The sequence below is a fragment of the Macrobrachium rosenbergii genome, chromosome 57, assembly GCF_040412425.1.
Source record: "Macrobrachium rosenbergii isolate ZJJX-2024 chromosome 57, ASM4041242v1, whole genome shotgun sequence".
Taxonomy (NCBI): Eukaryota; Metazoa; Arthropoda; class Malacostraca; order Decapoda; family Palaemonidae; genus Macrobrachium; species Macrobrachium rosenbergii.
In genome coordinates this window covers 6623143-6645390 of record NC_089797.1, presented here as the reverse complement: position 1 = coordinate 6645390, position 22248 = coordinate 6623143, and the positions used below count along the sequence as shown (strand labels likewise).

General features: G+C 37.8%; 1 protein-coding gene across 3 annotated transcripts in view; it reads left to right on the top strand.

The window, feature by feature from the left end:
• Syt14 (Synaptotagmin 14) overlaps nt 1-22029 on the top strand; it is a 60409-nt gene extending 38380 nt beyond the window's left edge. The window contains exons 3-11 of one of the 3 annotated variants that reach the window (XM_067101547.1): nt 2782-3093; nt 4057-4367; nt 6497-6655; nt 8559-8667; nt 9886-10043; nt 11335-11495; nt 14038-14118; nt 17946-18087; nt 19308-22029. In XM_067101547.1, the coding sequence (XP_066957648.1) occupies nt 2782-3093; nt 4057-4367; nt 6497-6655; nt 8559-8667; nt 9886-10043; nt 11335-11495; nt 14038-14118; nt 17946-18087; nt 19308-19505 (1631 nt within the window). In that variant the 3' untranslated portion in view covers nt 19506-22029. Of the gene's footprint in view, nt 1-2781; nt 3094-4056; nt 4368-6496; nt 6656-8558; nt 8668-9885; nt 10044-11334; nt 11496-14037; nt 14119-17927; nt 18088-19307 lie in introns of all 3 variants that reach the window. The other 2 variants (XM_067101549.1, XM_067101548.1) reach the window with 2 other exon arrangements.
• Nucleotides 22030-22248: the final 219 nt, after the last annotated feature.

Sequence of the window (22248 nt, the reverse complement as noted above, 5' to 3'; positions counted from 1 at the left end):
ACTGCGTCGGTAGAGGTTACGGTTAAGGAGATAGGCTAGCAGTCTCGTCTACCAAAATTTTCAGGGATCCTGGAAGCTAAAATCATTTGGAGCCTCCTCTCTCTAAAGGAAAAAACGTATGGTATATATGTATATATATACATACATATATATGTATATATTTTTAAATATGCGTAAATGTACATATATTCATATATACATATATCAAATATATATATATATATGCATATATATATATATATATATATATATATATATATATATATATATATATATATATATATATATATATATGCTGTTGGAAAGTTATGTGAGAAATTCTTTGAAGGTAAAAGGGAAAAAAAAGCTGTTTGCAGCATACATAGAGCTGGAAAAAGCTTCACAGAATCAGCAGAGAGGCAAAAGAAACATCCTATCATGAAAGCATAGCCCACATTAGAATATGGAGACAGGAGAGTGCATGGTTTGATGCTAAAACTGGTCTGGGACAATGGGAGTGTTACACCTCCCCAGCCATGTGATTAAGTCTGTGGTTATTTGATATTATGTGGTATTTGCAGTGAGATATCAGAGAGAGAAGAGCCAGGACTTAGTCGCAAAGCTGTGAGATAAGGGATAAGGAAAATACACTTACAAATAAACTTCTTGGTCGAAATGGTCTTAAGTGTACGACGACTTCGAGACTTACAGACTCATCGTCTTGATACCTTTAAATGTCATTTTAGATACTGATCCTCCTTTTGCACTTTCCACGAAATTCAAAGGTCAAGGTTAACCGGTCTCTTTGCTTAACCTTGTTCATGGTAATGCTACTTTAAAGAGCTCGACCTTCCAGCTTTAATTCTCTTGTTTTCTCTCTCTCTCTCTCTCTCTCTCTCTCTCTCTCTCTCTCTCTCTCTCTCTCTCTCTCTCTCTCTTATATATATATATATATATATATATATATATATATATATATATATATATATATATATATATATATATATATATATATATATATATATACATATACACACCCACACACACACATATAGTTAGTCTACTGGTCACTTTTTACCAGCTCTCTTCTCTCTCTCTCTCTCTCTCTCTCTCTCTCTCTCTCTCTCTCTCTCGGGATACGCATGTCACTACAAAACCTCAGATCCAGATGGAAGAATGTGAAGAAATTCTTACATTTGGATCTTAGGCTTTGTGGTGACAAGCGTATCCAAAAATTGTGAGGAATTCGAGAGGATAAGAGGGCTTTTGCAGCAGTTAAACTTTTATATATACGTGGCAGGATTCTAACGAGCGTAAGAAAGAGTCTAGCAAGGTTTAGCTAACGCCCATTGCTACAAAGGTGAACATAAATTGTCTAGTTCACCTCACACATACTGTACATATACCTGTCAAATTCAGACGTCCTTTACTAGAGGAGGTTACTAGCGCAATGTCTGCTCTTCCATTGATGTGACTGACCACACTTGAAGTACCAGTTAAAGTACCTGGCAAATAATTTATTTCTTAGGACTTAGGTCAACAAAAGCTCAGGATATCATGGAACACACATTACAGTGTGCTTTGGAATCTTCTATGTAGAGTTACTGGTTACTCTTACCAGTTTTAATTTTATATTTGTATTTTTGATGACCATACGGTCAGGTCATGTAGTATCTGGTTAGGTTAGATCAGGTTAGGGTAGGTTTTACTGGTTTGCAAAGTTGACTTTGGTGGGTACCTCAGGCCTACATAGAGTGAGGGCTTGGTGCAAATCATCACTAGAATATAGCCTTGTAAAACCCTAGAAAGCTTACATTATGTTATGAACATATGGAAGTGAACCCTTTGTTCATATTATGCATTCCATGAAAGTGACCACTTTTTTGTATTACATAATGTATCACATGGAAGTGACCAGTTTTTTATATTACGTTATGTATCACATGGAAGTAACCACTTTGTTTATTTTATGTTACCTATCACACGGAAGTGACCCCTTTGTTTATATTATGTAATGTATCATGTGGAAGAGACCACTTTGTTTATATCATGTTCTATATCATGTTATATATATGACATGGAAGTGACCACTTTGCTTATATCATGTTATATATGACATGGAAGTGACCAATTTGCTTATAATCATGTTATATATGACATGGAAGTGACCACTTTGCCTATATCATGTTATCTATGACATGGAAGTGACAACTGTTTATATCTTGTTGTATATGACATAGAAGTGAACACTTTGTATCATGTTATATTTGACATGGAAGTGACAACTTTGTTTATACCTTGTTGTATATGACATGGAAGTGACCACTTCGTTTATATCATGTTATATATGATATGGAAATGACCACTGTTTATATCGTGACATATATGACATGGAAGTGACCACTTTGCTTATATCATGTTATATATGACATGGAAGTGACCATTTTGTTTATATCATGTTATATGACATGGAAGTGACTACTTTGTTTATATCATGTTCTATATCATGTTATATGTGACATGGAAGCGACAACTTTGTTTCTATCTTGTTATATATGACACAGGAGTGACCACTTTGTTTATATCATGTTATATATGACATGGAAGTGACCACTTTGTTTATATCATGTTATATATGACATGGAAGTGACCACTTTGTTTATATCATGTTCTGTATGACATGGAAGTGACTACTTTGTTTATATCATGTCTATATCATGTATATGACATGGAAGTGACCACTTTGTTTATACGACGTTTCACATGAAAGTAACGACTCGGTGTTCTCTTGTGTGGGGCCAGGTGCGGCTTACAACTACGGCGATGGGGAGAGCTCGAGCGACTCGGAGGAGGAAATAACGAACCGCCTGTCGACCTCGAAGAGCTTCCCATCGGCTCTGCGCGACAACAGCCATCACCACCACCACCACCACCACTCGAATCATGCCCACCACAATCACCACTCCCACAATCACACCCACGTCCCCCATTCCAGTCATGCATCCTCCTCCTCCTACCACTCCTACAATCACTACAATCACCTCAATTACCATCAGCTCGGACCGTCGCGATCCTCCTCGCAATATTCGGCTCCTGAGGAAGGGGTCTCTGCAGGTATGACATCAGATGGTTGTAATGGGTTACTCGTACATATGCTTAACATGTATTGTTACACCTTGCTCTCCTAGTTTCTCCACATGATTTGATCACCTCAGTGACTTTGGTTTTATCTCTCACTGTCATTTATCATCTTCTTACTGCCTTTCCGAGACTTCCAATAAGATGTTTATAATGTAACACTCCTATATATGCTTTATATATAAATATATTATTACGCTTTGTTCTCCAAGTTTCTCCATATGATTTGACCACCTCAGGGACTTTGGCTCGATCGCTTCCCATCATCAGTTTTCAATTTGCTAACTTGCTAAGACTTCCAAAATGTATATTATTTTCAGTCTCTTCTTCCATCCTCTCCATATGACCAAACCACCTTGGAAATAATTTCTGCTATTGCTTAAGTTTACTGGTAACGTATTTACCATTCTCTCCCCATGACCAAACTACCTTAAAATAATCTCTGCTAATGTTTTATCTTACTGATAACCTATTTACCATTCTCTCCCCATGACCAAACCACCAGAAAATAAACCCCCATGACCAATCCACCTGAAAATAAATCCTTGCTAATGTTTAATTTAATTGATAACCTAACTACCATTCTCTCCCCATGACCAAACCACCAGAAAATAAATCTGTGCTATTGTTTAATCTTACAGGAAAGCTAATTAACATTCTCTCCCCATGACCAGTCCACCTGAAAATAATTCTCTGGTAATGTTTAATTTTAAGAGTAAGCTATTTACCATTCTTTCCCCATGACCAACCCACCAATCCAGCTGAAATTGAATTACTGCGAATGTTTAATTTTACCAGTAACCTATTTACCATTCTTTCCCCATGACCAGACCACCTTAAAAAAATCTGTGCTAATTTTTCATCTTAGCAATAACCTATTTACCATTCTCTCCCCATGACCAAACCATCTTAAAACCTCTTTATTCAACTCATTCCCAGGTCGAGGCGATGGTTGTGGCTGCGACACGACAAGCGACCTCATCTCGCTCGCTGAGAAGGGGCGAGCGGGCGTTGGGGGCGGCGGAGGCGGCGGCGGCGTCGGAGGAGGAGGAGGAGGAGGAGGAGGTGGGGGGGAGGAGGACCCCGTGGGCGTGGGAGTGGGGGTGTCGTCCTCGTCGGCCTCTTCGTCGGGTTCGACGACCAGCGGCGACGACGACCTCCTAACGCATCGGGCGCTGCGACACAGGGACCCCAGGGCATACCGGCAGATGTCGCCCAACAGGTCGCCCTACGACGAAGGCTATCAGCCGGTGGGTACCATCGTCATCATCATCATCATCATGATAATAATAATTATAATAATAATAATAATCGTGATCATCATCATCATTCACTGAATAATTAACGGGTAATATTTATAAGAATCTCATAATCATCATTCATCACAATGATGTCAGTGTAAATATAATGTAATATATATATATATAATAATATATATATATATATATATAATAATATATATATATCATCGTGATCAGTTTCTCATTCTCAGAGGAGGTTCTCATCATCATTATATATATATATATATATATATATATATATATATATATATATATATATAATATATACATATATAATATATAATTTTTTAATATATATAATTTACAATCTCTCGAAAACTCTGTTTAAATATATTTCTAATACATCTACACTGACATCATTGTGCGGATTTCTTCAAAATAATAATAATTAATATTCTTGATCACTGACACAGGTTTTCACCAAATTGTCTCATTCCATTAAAGAGAGCTAAAGCAGCTTCAGAAAACTATCGTCTTATATATATATATATATATATATATATATATATATATATATATATATATATTGTATGTGTATATGTACATATGTGTATATATATATATACAGTGGCAACAAAATTAATGTTTACAGCAAAAAAGCAAATATAATCTTAACATCAAATGTTTGTTAACTTCAAAATTGTGCGGCTGCCATACCACTGTCACCAGAGATTTGTCGTATGGTTGGCATAACCCATATTATATAGCTGTTGGTGTAAGGAATTTGTTAATTATTCATCAGCCCCTGATATTTTTCAGTCATCTTTGGCGGCCTACAGCTCAGTTTGTCGTTGACATAATGGGACGCCATAAGCTTACAAATGAAGAAAAGGCCCGTGCCCTTGCCCAGCTGGAGCAGGAAGTCTCTGTGATTCGTGTGGCCAGAGATATTGGTGTCTCTCGCCAAGCTATTTACAGTTTGAAAAAGGCGGCAGCTGGTCTCCCACCAGGAGTGGTGCCACAGCGGAAACCAGGTTGTGGACGGAAGAAGAAGACCTCTCCGAGGACAGATAAAATTCTGAAGAGGGAAGTATTGAATAATCCTTCAATTACAGCGGCTGCACTCAAAAAAATGCATCCTGATCTGCTTGGAAACGTCGCTGTTCGTACGATACGACATCGTCTGCAGCGTGACCTGGGACTACCATGCCGCCGTGCTGCAAAGAAGCCGCTCCTCACAGATGGCATGAAGAAGAAAAGGCTGGCTTTCTGTAGGAAATATAAAGACTGGACCATGGAACAATGGTGTGACGTTATGTTCTCAGATGAACCAACCTTTAGAATGGTTAGAAATGCCAGCAATATTGTGAGGAGGCCCAAGAGTGTGTCCCGATATCATCACAAGTTTACCGTAGAAATCGTGAAGCATCCACAGAGTGTTATGGTGTGGGGGGCATTTACCGGTAAATTGGGTAGAGCTGGGTTGTATTTCTTGCCTAAGGGGGAAACAATGAAAGGAACAACATATTTAGAAATGCTTAAGGACCACATGTTAGAGTTTTACAGGTTACATGCTTCTGCATTGTTTATGCATGGTGGGGCTCCATGTCACAAGACTAAGACAGTAACAAAGTGGCTTGCAGACAACAATGTATCTGTTTTAGAGTGGCCAGGACATTCACCTGACTTAAACCCAATTGAAAATGCCTAGAAAGTTATTAAAGACAAAGTTGCAGGTGCCCAGCCCTCAAATATGGATGAGCTTAAGAATGAGATTAAGCTGACCTGGTGCACTAAGAGGGACCCTCAATATTTCATGATCCTTGTGATTCCATGCCTAAGCGCATCCAGGCTGTACAGGCTAAGGGAGAGATGACGAAGTATTAATTCATGTATATGAATAATAAATAAGTACAGATTTCTGTTTGTTTAATTGTCCACAGTAGTTTGCTATTATTTTGTGTAATATGTTACCATTATTTTTGCCGCCACTGTATTGTATGTGTATATGTATATGTATATATATATATGTATATATATATATTTACACTGACTTCATTATGTAGTTTCTTCACAGTAATAATCTTCTTGACCACTGACACAGTTTTCACCAAATTGTCTCACTCACTCCCTCGCAGGGAGGCGAGGACGGCCTGGCCGGAGAGGCCCTCCTCGCGAGGTGCGGTTCTGTGGAAGCCGGTTTCGCCTACGACCTTCCAACGAAAACCCTGACGGTCCACATCCTCCAGGCGAAGGACCTGCCCAGCAAAGAGAGGGGAGGGGCCACTAATACCCAGGTAAAGGAGATATCCTTCTATCATCTTCCTTCACCAATACCCAGGTAAAGGAGACATCCTTCAGTCATCCTCCTTCACCAATACCCAGGTAAAGGAGATATCCTTCAGTCATCCTCCTTCACCAATACCCAGGTAAAGGAGATATCCTTCTATCATCTTCCTTCACCAATACCCAGGTAAAGGAGATATCCTTCTATCATCTTCCTTCACCAATACCCAGGTAAAGGAGATATCCTTCAGTCATCCTCCTTCACCAATACCCAGGTAAAGGAGATATCCTTCAGTCATCCTCCTTCACCAATACCCAGGTAAAGGAGATATCCTTCAGTCATCTTCCTTCACCAATACCCAGGTAAAGGAGACATCCTTCAGTCATCCTCCTTCACCAATACCCAGGTAAAGGAGATATCCTTCAGTCATCCTCCTTCACCAATACCCAGGTAAAGGAGATATCCTTCTATCATCTTCCTTCACCAATACCCAGGTAAAGGAGGTATTCTTCGGGTATTACCTTATTTTATTGAGCAAGTCAGTTTATGGGGGCATGAAGTCAGCTTTCATATAGCTAGATTAAGTTTCATGGCTTATTTTTTTCATAATTTAGTGGCTTTGGAACTCGCTTTCTGCCTCTGTTGTTGGCTCTCCTAACTAACCACACTAGATTAAAGTTCATGGCTCATTCCTTCCACATTTAGTGGCTTTGGAACTCATTTCCTACTTCTGTTGTTGACTCCCATAGCTAGCAAATCTTTCAAGATAAAGATCGTTGTTCTTTCTTCTTCTTCTTCCGTGTGTCTCTGTTTATTCCGCACTGGGTTGGCTAGATATATGCATGGGGCTACTCGTTCAGTTTCAGTTTCCCCTTAATATCAGAGAATACAGAAGAGTGTTCTTGGGTAGTTTCGCTGGATTGTTTTTGATGAAAGTGATGTAATTAAGCTTACTTCCTCTTGAAGTATTTTGGATGCGACATTCACACAAAGTCAAAGAAGTTGGGCAGGGAATGGATGAAAGGACGCAGCCAAGAACCTTTAGTTGTGGTGTCAAGAGCTCAAGTCCAGCTTTTTTCATTCTTCATATGAAGAGGGTTGATTGTTTTCTAATTATATTCTATCTGTATACTTTTATGTATATCTGATTGCCACGTTCCTTTTATATATTTTTAGAGTCTCGTGCTTCAATGTGTGGAACTCTTTTGGTTCAAATTAATACTATAAATGAATTCCACTTCAGATTCATAACTCCTCATCATAGCTGCCCGAAAGTGACAATAATGTTATGATGGAGAAAAATATGTTGACCTCCGCACTCGGACCCAGCTGGTAGTTAAAATTTAGTTTTATTTCCCAAAGGCAATGTCTGACCAGTGATATCCTCTTTGGATTGTGTAACGCGACCGTTTTGACTCTCTCTCTCTCTCTCTCTCTCTCTCTCTCTCTCTCTCTCTCTCTCTCTCTCTCTCTCTCTGTCTGCTTATCAGGGCTGTGATTCAGTAACGTGACTATATTTACTCTATCTCACTTTCGAACAATACCATTTTAATTTCATATATCATTCTATTCTCCAACTCTAGCTCTGTCATTCTCCTTACGTAAACGAATATTTATATCTTATATTGATTCTTTTATCCCTATCTGCCTTTTTCCTCCGTAGGGGGTAGTGCCTAGCTGCAACCCCTTTCATTCATTTTACTGTACCTCCGTTCGTATTCTCTTTCTCTCATCATACTTTCCTCAACCCTCTCCTAACAATTGTTTCAAAGTGCTACTGCTTTGAGGTTTTCCTCCTGTTACACCTTTCAGACCTTTTTACTCTCAATTTCCCTTTCGGCGCTGAATGACCTCTTAGGTCCCAGCGCCTGGCCCCAATTCCCTATTCCATTCTATTCTTCTCTGCTTTTCAGGTCAGGGTCCTACTGTTGCCCGGAAGGAAGCAAAAACACAAGACCCGCATCAGACCCGGAGACAATCCACAATTCAACGAAGCTTTCGTCTTCACCAAAGTCAATCCAGGTGAGATGCCGAGTCATTCAGAGGTCACTGACTTCCTTATCTTCGTTTTAGCAGTTCGGGTGTGGGCTGTTAATAACTTCAAGTAACATAGAAAAAGAGGCGTGATTAAATGTTCTTCGGGTTTTTAAACTAAATATTAAAATATTAGAATGTTTCTACCTTAATGCAGTTCTTTTATTTTATTGATATGCTTATGTTTTTATCTAGTGATTTATTGATTTGTTCATGTATTTTTTCTTTTTTATGTGTAATCTCTTCTTTCTGTATTTCCTATTGCCCTCAGTTACTTCTTTCAAACAAACACCATCTTCTTTGGAAGCCTGAATTCCGAGTCAATGGCCCCTGCGGGCTTGTTCCATATAAATAGGGTTCATCTTCTGGATAATAATAATAATAATAATAATAATAATAATAATAATATCAATATCTTTTTAATTAGCTATGTTCTCCTTTTAGCTAGCCAATCACCACGAAATTTCTTGGTTAGCCATTAACCCACTTTAGTTAACCTAGTACTCCACAGATTAACCATATACCTTCTTTTAACGAACCAGATACCCCAAAAATTAACCATGCTTCCTTTTTAGTCAACCCAAAACCGAGCACTTACAGTTATTCATTGACTCAGTTTGGTTAACCTGTGACCCCATGAGTTCACATAAATCACATAATAATGATACTCTTCACATTCCTCCCATCACAGCTCCCGCGAGGGGGTAGTGCCGTCAGTGCATTTCATGCGGTGCACTGTAGGCATTACTGAAGGTTGTATACAGCATTCCTTCTGCCCCTAACTGCAACCCCCTTTAATTTGTTTTTACTGTACCTCCATTCATATTCTCTTCCATCGTACTTTCCCCAACCTTCTCCCAACAGTTGATTCTTAGTGCAACTGTTTCCTTTTCAGTAATTAGTAGTTCCTCATCGGACGGGCTGGTATCGTTCTCGGCTAGCACTCTGTTGGTCCCGCGTTCGATTCTCCGACCGGCCAGTGAAGAATTAGAGGAATTTATTTCTGGTGATAGAAATTCATTTCTCGTTATAATGTGGTTCGGATTCCACAATAGGCTGTAGGTCCCGTTGCTAGGTAACCAGTTGGTTCTTAACCACGTCTGGTTAAACTAAGGTATACTTAGCTTCAGTAATTAGTGGCCTCATAGGTCCCAGCGCTTGGCCTTTGCCTTGAATTCTACAATATCCTCTATTCTCCCACCGCAGAAGACGTTCAGCAACTGGGCGTCCGTCTGCGTCTGTACGGCTGTGAGCGCATGCGCCGGGAGAAGATGGTGGGCGAGGTCATCATGCCCTTCGCCTCCATCAACCTCACGCTTGGGAACACCTTCTGGCTCACCCTCGAGCCCAGGGCAAACTTAGCTGTGAGTAGAGAGAGAGAGAGAGAGAGAGAGAGAGATTATGTATTCCAGTTGCAACTGAATATAAAGAGAGAGAGAGAGAGAGAGATTATGTATTCCATTTGCAACTGAATATAAAGAGAGAGAGAGAGATTATGTATTCCAGTTGCAACTGAATATAAAGAGAGAGAGAGAGATTATGTATTCCAGTTGCAACTGAATATAAAGAGAGAGAGAGAGAGAGATTATGTATTCCAGTTGCAACTGAATATAAAGAGAGAGAGAGATTATGTATTCCAGTTGCAACTGAATATAAAATTTATCAAAATATACATTATTTTAGGTAAATTTCACTGCATAATACAATCAAATGACATTAAGTATGCAGCACGGTGGAGAGAGAGAGAGAGAGAGAGAGAGAGAGGACAATCAAATGAAAGCTTTACCCAACTTGTTCCAGAACGACTGTCATTAATCTGTAATTGCAGCTGAATAGAAGATAGATACAAAATTGACATTATTCTATATTATTTCACTACTTAATACAAGCAAATGACACTGAAATTCTCAGCGAAATGAGATTTTTATTAATAGTCATTTTAATACCTCTTGAAGGTCAAGGGCGAAAATAGATTAGGAATTTTCAAATGTAAAATTCATCAATATCAACATTATTTTAGGTAAATGACATTAAAATTTCCAAATGAGGTGAGATTTCTGTGAATGATCATTTTAATACATCTTGAAATGCAAGGGTGAATGTAAGTGAGAATTTCATGTTAGTATTTACAGTTATCATTTGTTTATGCCCTTATTGCAGGCAAATTTGATTTTTATTTATTTTGGTAACCACATTACTTCTTGTCTGTAATAGCATTCAGATGCGAATGTTGTAATTTTAAATACAATACTTTAAAAGACAAAATGTACGTATATTTTCCAAGAACAAGCTCGAAGTCTGTGAACTTCAAATTTACTTTATTCCAAAGAATACAGCAAAAGAATTTAGCATAATTATAGACCATTTTGATAACAGATCAGTGTTGAAATTTGAAACTTGAAAAGCCACACATTGGAAAACAAATACATTCAGGAAATAAAAAAACACACCTTGAAAAATAAATATATTAAGGAAATTAAAAAAAAACACACATTGGAAAACAAGTATATTCAGGAAATAAAAAAAAACACACATTGGAAAACAAATATATTCAGGAAACTTCTTAAATCCATCTGTTCCCCAATTTGTGTTATCTTTTTCAAGTTTCGCAGAGGATTTCCACGTAGCCTAACGCCCCTCCCCCGCCCTTTTCAGCGTTCGGAGAGCCGAAGCGAAGTGTGCAGTCTAACCCGGAGCGATTCGACGGGGTCCACACACTCTGTCCACAGCGGGGTCCCAGAGCTGCTGGTGGGCCTGACCTACAACGGAACCACAGGCAGGCTGGCAGTCGAGGTCATCAAGGGGTCACATTTCAGGTCAGACATTAACCTCGGCCGTTACGATAGATTTGTTATTTCTCTTTTTCAAATTACTTGCACATTGCATGTGGCTGTTTATTTGCACAGGCTCATCAAAGCACATTTGCTTTTTGAATATATATATATTTTTTTATTAATTTATTGCCGTTGTTCTGGTTTTTTTCTAAATGACCCGAAAATTCGTACAAGTCATCACTCTTTGCACAGTATCTAGAGAGAGAGATTGCAAGAGTAGTATACTCAGACTTGGGAATCTTTGGTAGGCCGATATTCGCAGAATTCCTTCATTCTCGGTCACTTTTCTCTACATTCACCAGTTTGACTCTATTGAATACTTTCACCAGGACCTGTTGCCTCTCCCATCTGTAACCAGATTTTATTTTTTTTCTCTCATTTCACCCTTTTTAAACCGTTACGTGTTACCCTTCTTATTCTTGAGTTTATTTCGTGACGTAGTTTCGTTTCCTCATTCTTTGTAAACTGAATCACTGAGTCATTTCAGTGGAATTTAGAAAATCGCGAGAGTTAATCTGACTGAAACTGAACTTACATTGATGGCTCACAGGTAACATTATCACCCATTACCACTAGCACATGACCTATAAGGTCAGTTATGGGTTCATCGACATTTAAAGGTGATTAAAGATAACAATACAGTATAGCTATTTTACTAACACTATAGGAGTTCTCAGGCCTCATTGTGACGAATTGCCACTCACTCTAGGGTCCGAAGGTCTACTGCAGGTTCCAGAAACAGTTAAAAAATGGTATAAATGAATTGGATTGTGCTGATTAAAAAAGAAAACTGTATAAATAAATTAGATTATGCTGATTTAAAAGCTGTCTTTTCGTCTTGGAAATCAGGCGACTGTGAACAAAAGCTTGATGGGAAATTATTACCATCATTTTAGCTGATATATGATACATAAAGATACAGGACAAAATTACTGCATATTAACAGCAGAACATTTTCTTTATTGTCTTTAGTTTATTGTCTTGAGTTTCATCAGAAATCCATGAATTCGTTTCCTGAAGTTTCCTCAGTACAGCAAAACTTCTAAACGGATAACCCTGGCTCTGTGTAATCTTGAAAGTGTCTTTTCTTGGTTAGAAATATTCCTTTGAAGATGTATCACTTTCGTCATAATTGATAAGTTGTGTAATGAAATGTTCCGTATATATTTGCGTCTTAAAGACCAAAGAATTTTGGTTGTAATTGTCCAAGTCAGTAAGTAATACCCAGACGGGGCCACTTATCTAGAAATGATGGCTATAAACCAATGCTTTAGCTTGGCGTTCTGATGCGCTTTCTGCTTCAATAGCAACTTAACAAGTGCTAGGCTACCTCTTCAATGTTCAGCGGCTAAATTTATCCACATTACTATGTTTTTGTTCAAGTACTTTCACCAGGACAGGATGAACCTCATTGCTTTCACCAAGTAGATAATTTTTGCCTACGTCAAAGGAGGCACCAGCAGTTTTTTTTTACGGAGCGTGACCCTTTAATCTTTGTAGTTAACGTGTTTTTCTCTCTTTTTAGCTAGGATTCGTTTATTAAAAACACTTACACCAAACTTACACCAACTTTGAGTCATTCATGAATCCCTCTCGCCAGTATCTGACGATTCTCACTACTTTCACCGACTTGTCTTTCTCATAGTTTCACCAAGAATTGGCATATCTCTGGTATATCTTATTCCTTCAAGCAAACACATTTGAAGCTTATTAGCAAGCAGTTGGAATTTAATGTTCCACTTTTTATTGAACTTAGAGCGTAAAAAGAACAAGATAAATATAATATTCTCGGTTATGTAATTATCTAAATTTAAGCAGTTTTCTAGGGTGAAGACTGCTAAATAACATTGGATGAACTTTTTTTGTATTTTTTAAATGATTAAAACATTAGCAAACTTAAAATCACCATTCCAGTGTATATATATATATATATATATATATATATATATATATATATATATATATATATATATATGTGTGTGTGTGTGTGTGTGTATATATATACCTATACTGTGTATGTATATACATACATTATATATATATATATATATATATATATATATATATATATATATATATATATATATATATATATATATATATATATATGTATGTATATATATACAGTGTAGCCTGTCTTTTAGGTTAACTTTTCCGAAAGGCCCATTCCGCTGTTACCCAATGCACAGGAATCTTGAAAACAACAATTTATAACTATTTGGCTAAGTTTTTTAAAGAATGCTTAAGTATTTACATGTAGATATATTTGTATATATATACAAGTATATATATAAAATGTGTATATATGATGCCTTTCAAGTAATGAAGCAATGTTTATACTCTGCATGTATCTTTTGCATCTGACATAAACATCCATTAAGGCTCTTGGTAAATTTCACTATATCCATTAAAATTCCATTTGTTTACTTTCTGCCTTTGTATGTTACTTGTTTTTTTTTTCTTTCTTTCTTTTCGTCTGTGTGCGTCTGTGCTCACTTGTCTGTGTTTGCACCATACTTTCCAGTAACGACATCGATAGTGTAATTCCTCCTGGACTGTGGAGAGTCTTACCCAGGGATATTCGACGAGCAGGGCCAATTATGAGGTGCTTTGGGTTCTCTTCCTTTCCCCCTTGCCCCTGTCTGACAGAAAAGACACGATAGATTCCGATAGATTTTTAGCCACTATTTTTGTCATCTCTCTCATTTTCCGAGATTAGTTCGATTTTTACTAGCTCCGTCGACCTCTTCTGGTGTGTCCACACTTCAGTAAAAGATTTCATAAACACATGTTGGAAACTTGTCACATACATATCACAGGCATGTTGAAAACAAGCCAACGACCGTAAGTGAAGAATGGACCTTACCTTTGACAAATGCTGGATAATCTTCTGAAGCAATGGTTAAGAACACCAATAAGTTGTTGTCTCGTACTAAACCTGTATGTGATGTTTGTGCGACAAGTTGCTGACTGGTATTTATGACATGTTTTCCTGTAGTGTGAACACACCCTTATGTTGTCCAAGGCCTCTTCCTCTTCCCCCCTCCCTCAGCCTCTAAAGTTCCTCCTGTCCGCCCCTACAGAGAGTCTCAGATTAGATCTGTAGCTTGTCTGATCCAGTGGAATCCAGGTCCCAGTGATTGTGAGAACTAGATTAGGTTTTCAGTTAGTTTGACTTTTTGATGCTTGGCATTTTTTTGTAGAGTGTTAAGCCTAGGAACCCCCCAATAGCCAGAAGACACCAAATTGTATGTTGAGCTTGATCCATCTCCTTTGATCTTTTTTATTTTCTTTTTCATGGTTTTTACTGACTGCCCTGTCTGTGTTTGTAAGATGCGTGCAGTGTAATTGCAAGGGCAGTGAAGTCATCAATTCCTTACAAAGAATGAGTTTTTTCTTAGTGTCTGTAATGTTTAAAGATGTCATAAGTTTTGAGAAATGAAATGTGATTTGAAAAGTTTATATTGAAGTTAAATATGGGAGTATATAGGAGCTTCTTCACTAACACAAGAAAAAAGATGGGTTTTCCTATCTCTCTCTCTCTCTCTTAAGTTTTACTTTTGCCTGTACTGTACTGCCATCACTATTATTATCATTACCTTGGTTGTTGTCTGTGTAGGCTTTAGTTTTCATACTGTTTAGGCAGAGAGAACTTTTCAGTGCCAATTCTGTCGACAATGTAGCTCCAGTAAAGTTTCCATTATCTAGCAGATCTAGCAGTATATCAGTCGTTTTCTCAAATTTCTTATTAAAATAAATAAAGTAAAGAAACCAAAATGTCTTTCAATCATGATAAAGAAAACCAATGAAGTGCTGGTAGTAAGACGAGACGCAGAACTCTATTAAATTAATGAAATTAGGTAAACAAATAGTTAAACAGCTTGTTAGCAGAAGCAGGTTCCGTAATGGAAACAGATAATCAAGTAGAAGGTAAGCGGAATGAAAGCATCCCATGGAGTTATAGGTTGACTGCAGATTCAAAATTGTTGATCTGGCTTGAACACTTAAAAGATACTGGGCCATTTGGCCCTAATTTAACGATGCTTTTCTGTTGGAGTTATCTCCAAAAGCCCTCTGAATGTTAGGACAATAGGCAAGAAGCTCTGAGACCTGGGATTGAACCTTGAGAGGACATTACTTCTTTTTTTGTTATGCAGTAAAAAAGTTGTCCCACTCCCAATCTAGAAGAACAGCAACTGATGTCATGTTAACTACAGCTGCATCCATTTAGAAACATTTTAACTCTTGTTTCGCTGCTGCCTTCATCACCAGCCTTCTAAGAATGAAGATTGCGGGATAAGTCACTAAAAACACAAGCATGGAAAGTGTGAAAGACTGAAAAAAAAGGAAGACAATTCTACAGTCCGTCATGGCGAATATGAATATTTACGCATAGAGCAGAGGCAGAATTTCAATATCCATCACAATAACACTTTAATCACACCATTCCAGAAAGCCTGAATTGTAAGAGGAACTACGCTATGAATATTTATAATCTCCATTTCTCATCTTAGCAATTCAAATATGGATCCAAGGGAACAAGACCAGTCGTATACGAAGAGTAGTATGGCTGATGTAAATGTTGCAATGTCTGAGTTGTTCGTAATAACACGGGTTTGAAGTCTGAGTCGAAACTTTAGCATTTATTGTAAAGCTCTTATGCTGATTCAAGGTCTTCAGAGAGGATACAAGAAATTTACCATTGCGGCTTCTTAAGATACACATATTTAGACACAAGAGTGTATGCAGATGGAAAATACTGTCCTTACAAATTGTTCCATGTACGTCACTGATATCACTGCTTGTTTCCATCTCATCTGCTTTTGCAGCTTTGCTAAATAAAGTCCAGAGCACAAACTTGAATTGCAGGTAGGACCAGGCACCTTATAATTGACTTTGCTGTTATATGCACATTCTTCGTTACACTTGAGCACATGTTTCATTTCAGTTTCCAAGTATTCTTATGCCAGTCTTCTTTCGATGATTTAATAGTCATGTGGATCGTCTCTTCTATTTTGATGCAAAACAGGAATTATGGAGATCTTGTTCTATAATAAACCAGTTTATACCAAGATTTCTGAAACTGATTTCCATGTACATTTAATTGTAATTAGGCGACCTTAGGTATTTCCTAGTGCTTCGAGTTACTGAATCTTTTCGTGTTCATGAATTCTATCCAGTGCAGTTGCTGGCTGTCACCATTAGTGTGGGCAGCTTAGGCATCTGTTAAACTACACGAATGATATTCACTAGTGACTAACTTTGCTTTTACAACAGAATAAGGCAGGAAAGCTATCTTAAGAAATGTGTAGAGTATGCATTGAATTTCTTGCTAAACAGGCAAGCAGAACGATGGTACCTCAGTCTGAACTTCCAAACTGCACGTACAGTCACTAGGATCAGATCTTGCAATTTCGAACCTCTGTTACATGACCATTATTTTTGTTGGTGTGGACACACTAGTTTTGTATTATGTTGATGTAAAGTATCTCTAAGTGAGACACGTTTTGATTCACTGTTACCAATGACTTCTGTAATAAAATGGAGATATACTCCATGACTGAAAGCAGGCATAGTGTAGGACAGTGATTCTCAAACTGGGTGCCGTGGCACCCTGGGGTGCCACAGACAGTGCCAAGGGGTGCCGCAAGATCGTCATGAACTTTGTCTTGCTTAGATCATCTCAATGAACATTTGTAAAAAAAAAATTTGCAAAGTCTTCATATAATTATTATCAGTGTTATATATATATATATATAATTATTATATATATATATATATATATATATATATATATATATATATATATATATATATATATATATATATATATATATATATATATATATATATATGGATAATAATTTTATTTATTAAATAACAAGTTAATTCATTGGATTTGGTGGGATGGAGAAAAGGGGTGCCACCGTAATTATTACATTAGTTAGGGTGCCATCACTCAAAAAAAGATTGAGAACCACTGGTGTAGGAGGACGCTTACCCAACACTGAGCATCATCGTGGAGAAAGTAGCTTGAATTTAGGATGGTGTCCTAAAATGTCATGAACATGTGCCCCCCCTTCCCCCTGTTTAGACATTCTCCCAGAGTAAATAGCTTGTACTTTTGCCATAACCTTTATTTTTTTGCAGATCATGTATTTGACAGTTGAACCATTTCTTATTTCTGATGCACTGTAGATGCTGCACAGTAATAGCTGGTTGGCAGGTAGTTGAAACCATGTACTTCGATGTGCGTAGTTCGGTAGTTGGTGCTCGTGACCAGTTAACTTGTGTTTCTACGAATTCTATTTCTTTGTCCCTCATAGATCAGTTCTTAGTACATGTCTCGTGTTCGCAGTAGCAGCTTGTGCACGTATGTGTGTGTAGTAACAGCCTTGTGCAATCGTTTTACAGGAACAGTGATGATTTCAGGAACATGGCCAATACCCGCGCCCCGGACACGTACGTGAAGCTTGTGCTGATGTCGTCGAGTGGACAGGAGATCGCCCACAGCAAAACCTCCGTCAGACGCGGACAACCAAACCCACTCTTCAAGGAAACCTTCATGTTCCAGGTAATAAGACTCAGTTTGATTCAGGTTCAGCTCCGGGAAAAATTAAGATAGTGATCAATGTTAGATTTAAGATTTAGCTTCCAAGCATTACCTGCTGTTTGGAAAAAATATTATTATGGGGTGAATACTATGAAGAACAGTTGAATGCTGAAAAGAAAAGAGAGGCAGAGCAGAATGATAACACAGTGGAAGGGCTTAGTGTAAGTTGGAGACTTTGCTGGAAGTGATTGTTGAGGTTATTAGGAGGAAAACTGAGACATAGAATTGGAGAGTTTGCATGTGAGATACTACGGTAGTTCGGTGAAAACAAGATTAATTGGTTGACCAGATGTATATTTCATGTCTGGATGAGGGAAAGTGTCTAGAGAACTGAGTTTTGGGATGGAGGAGGAAAGGGAGATCTAGGAAAGGCTGGATAGGTGGCGTGAAAGGTGTTCGAAAGGAGGTGTATCATCATCAAGGAAGCAACTGCATATGAAAGATAGAGGCGAGTGACTGTGTGTAAGGAGGTTCAAGTCTGCTGCTGAGAAGTCTTCTCTCTGGGAGTTTCTTAATTTTGTTTCCAGATTTGGATTTAAGGTCTCCAGTGGAACATGTATCCAAAAATATTAAGGAATTGAAATTAAGAGGTGATCATATGTGTGTGTATATATATATAGATGTGTGTATAAATATATACTGTATATATATGAATGTATATATGTATAATTATATATATGTATATATGAATATGAGTATATATATATATATATATATATATATATATATATATATATATATATATATATATATATATATATAATATATATATATATATATATATATGATATATATATATATATATATATATATATATATATATATATATATATATATATATTACTAAAAGGACCTCATTCAAACTGGATGGTATCTAACGGATACTTGATAATGAGGATTGTTTGTCCAAGAAAGCTTGTAACTTTCTGTGATTGAATACTCCATTAGATACCATCCAGTTTGAGTGAGGTCCTTTTAGTAATTCTACTAATGCACAGAACAACTGTGTATGTGATCAAGTTAATATATATATATTTGTTCGTGTGTGTGCGTGTGGATTTAGAAGCACAGTACCCATGTTTATCGATTAGAAAAACACCCGTCCATAACTAAGGTCTGCTAGTCTGACCAATCCAGGTAACAATTTCCCCCACCTCTCTCTCTTCTTCTTCCCGCCGCAGGTTGCGCTGTTTCAGCTGCCCGACGTAACCTTGATGGTGTCAGTGTACACGAAGCGGAGCATGAAGCGCAAAGACATGATTGGCTGGTTCGCCCTCGGTCTCAACAGTTCGGGAGAAGAGGAACTCGCTCACTGGAACCAGATGAGAGACTCGAAGGGCGAGCAGGTGTGCCGGTGGCACGTCCTTCTTGAATCCTAGGGGGGCTACTCCTTCTCAAAAGTCCTTCAGTCAAGGACCTCCGACTCACGCAAAACGCCGCGAGAAAGGATGCGCCCTCGTGTGGAGTTAGGTCGTACAGTCTTCTCGGAGATCTGCGATGGGACATTTGGTCTCAGGGTCTGGGACTCTGCTCTCCTCCTACACTTGGAGAGAGGGCTTTTCAGGTTAGGTTTGGGTGTTCAGAGTATGTCATTCATCCTCGGAGAGAGATGTTTACTTCCATTGTAGTTTTTCTGTTGAACGCTACGCATTTTCCAGTTATTTTATCTAGTCTCAAGTCAGTCTCATAAAATTTTCGAAAGAAATTTAACCCAGTAACCTAATTACCAACATAAATAACGCTGTGTCTTTCTTGTTCACAAAGCGAAAAAGATTCACCTCCAAATATATTTTTCTTCACTCGGAAGTCTCTTTACGTTCTAGACGAATGTTCGATCATCTAGTTGTAAATGTTTTCTAGATGTTCCCCCAAATTCTCATTTGAAATCATATAGCCTTTAAAGATGTCCATATATATATAGATTGTTATCACTCAATTGACGTAGACGAATATATTTGATGAATGACGCATAATGCCAATCCAGGACAGAAATCGACACCGAACGAGAGAGTGACTTTCTTCGCCAGACGCTGCGATCTGAATCTTCGCAGACGCAGCGCAATATATTCTGTTATCATAGAGATGCTTATAACCAGAGTTATTATATTGTTAATTGATGACGATTGCTATGCCGTTTGTGGAAATTGATTCTATTGTGATTCTCTAGTCTGTGATTCTCTTGGTGAATTCTTGTTCATAGAGGTTTTATATTATTAGGATTCTTTGACCAGGAGTATAAATATGTCTGTGTCCGATCTGAAGCTGTGGAAAACTTCCTTCGTGAAAGCTGGTCTTGGACAAACGGTGTCGCGAGCTGATCGCGAGCAGAGTTCATTCATTGTTTTTATTATAAAAAAATGGGATGATTTATTAGGAAGGCAGTGAACAAAAACATCAGTTTTCTAATTGCTAGCAGAAAGTGTTTGATTTATATATATATATATATATATATATATATATATATATATATATATATATATATATATATATATATATATATATATATATATATATATATATATATATCAACACTGTACATTGCATTTTGCAAATTTATTTCAATAATTACTGGCCGTCGTTCAGAGTAAGTTTTCCCGGGATTTATCAAAATAAAATTGTAACTTAAGTAACTATGATAAACATAATTCTCTATATCAGAGTCTTTAATCAGTATAATATGACTGTTAATTAACAAAAATATTTCCTCTACATTCTTAAGACGCGGATCTTTCCTGTAATCTTCCTTTCCAAAAATTCGTAAACTGCGACATTACGTCATCAGCAACTTCGAAATTCGGTAGAGAACGAGACGACAACGCGAATGACGTCACCACATCATGGCCAAAGGAAATCTTTGTTATTGCCTGTCGTCAGAGGAAAATTCTAATTCACAAGCGTCTGCATTCTCGGTCAGTGACTGCGTAAAGTACTGTTTAAGTGTGTTGTCTTCCTAATATGGGGTCTTTTTTTTTTTTTGGAAGCCGTAATGAGAAGACTTGCTGGATTTTTTAAAGTGTTTTATCTGGTGCATAGTGGACGCTCGTTTGAATGTCATGAGCGACGCCATTTTTTTTTTTTTTTACACCGAGGCTGAAAATCCGTTTTAACATGTTAGCACAACGCTCTCATTGCTCGGAAGGAATCAGAATCGAAAGCAGCGGCAAGCTGGTAAAAGCAGCCTAAAAGCAGCTTCGTTCGCAGCTTTTATGCTGTATATATAGGAAACAATACAAGCTTCATTGTCGATACAGAGCCTCACAAACTGGCAAAAGCTGACTTTCCGTACAAAGTCTTGAATTCAACAAAGCGGAGGAACTCTTAGGGGCGATTTCTTGACAGGAAGACGTGCGAGAACCGAAAAAAAAATGAACAAATGAAAAACGATAAGACAAATAAGACAATACGATGACCATTTTGAGCGAATGTGAAACGTCTCTTTTATCCATTCCTCTCCAGCCTGCTGCAAGTGACGAACTAGGGGCCTAGTTAGTCGAAAAGAAAAAAAATAAAAAAAATAAAAAAGTCGGGATCACGAGTCAGGCATAAAACCGACAGTCGTCACTCTTTAGCGCTTGCAATGCTTTTTTCCGCGGGACGGGCTGAAAGAAAAGTCGTTGAAGAAGAGGTCGTTCTTGGAAAAGTCGTTTAAGAAAAAGTCGTTTAAGAAAAAGTCGCTCTTTGAAAAAGTCGTTTTCTGAAAATTCGTTTGAGAAAAGTTTTCAGAAAAGTCGTTCTTTGAAAAGGCGTTTTCTGAAGAGTCGTTCTTTGAAAAAGTCGTTCTTTGAAAAAGTCGTTCTTTGAAAAAGTCGTTCTTTGAAAAAGTCGTTTTCTGAAAATTCGTTGAAGAAAATTTTTCAGAAAAGTCGTTCTTTGAAAGGGCGTTTTCTGAAGAGTCGTTTTTTTTTTTTTTTTTAGAAAAGTCGCTCTACGAAAAGTCGTTCTACGGAAAGTCGTCCTGTGAAAAGTCGTTTTTTGGAAAGTCGCCCCCACCGAGGCTCGACTCGCCCGATCGGAGCCCACAGTTCACCTCCTTCTCTCGTGTTTGTTGACATATACCTCTCGCTGTGGCAGACTGTCTCGCCTGTACATATTAGACTCGACCCACCGGACGGGGGAAGAGTA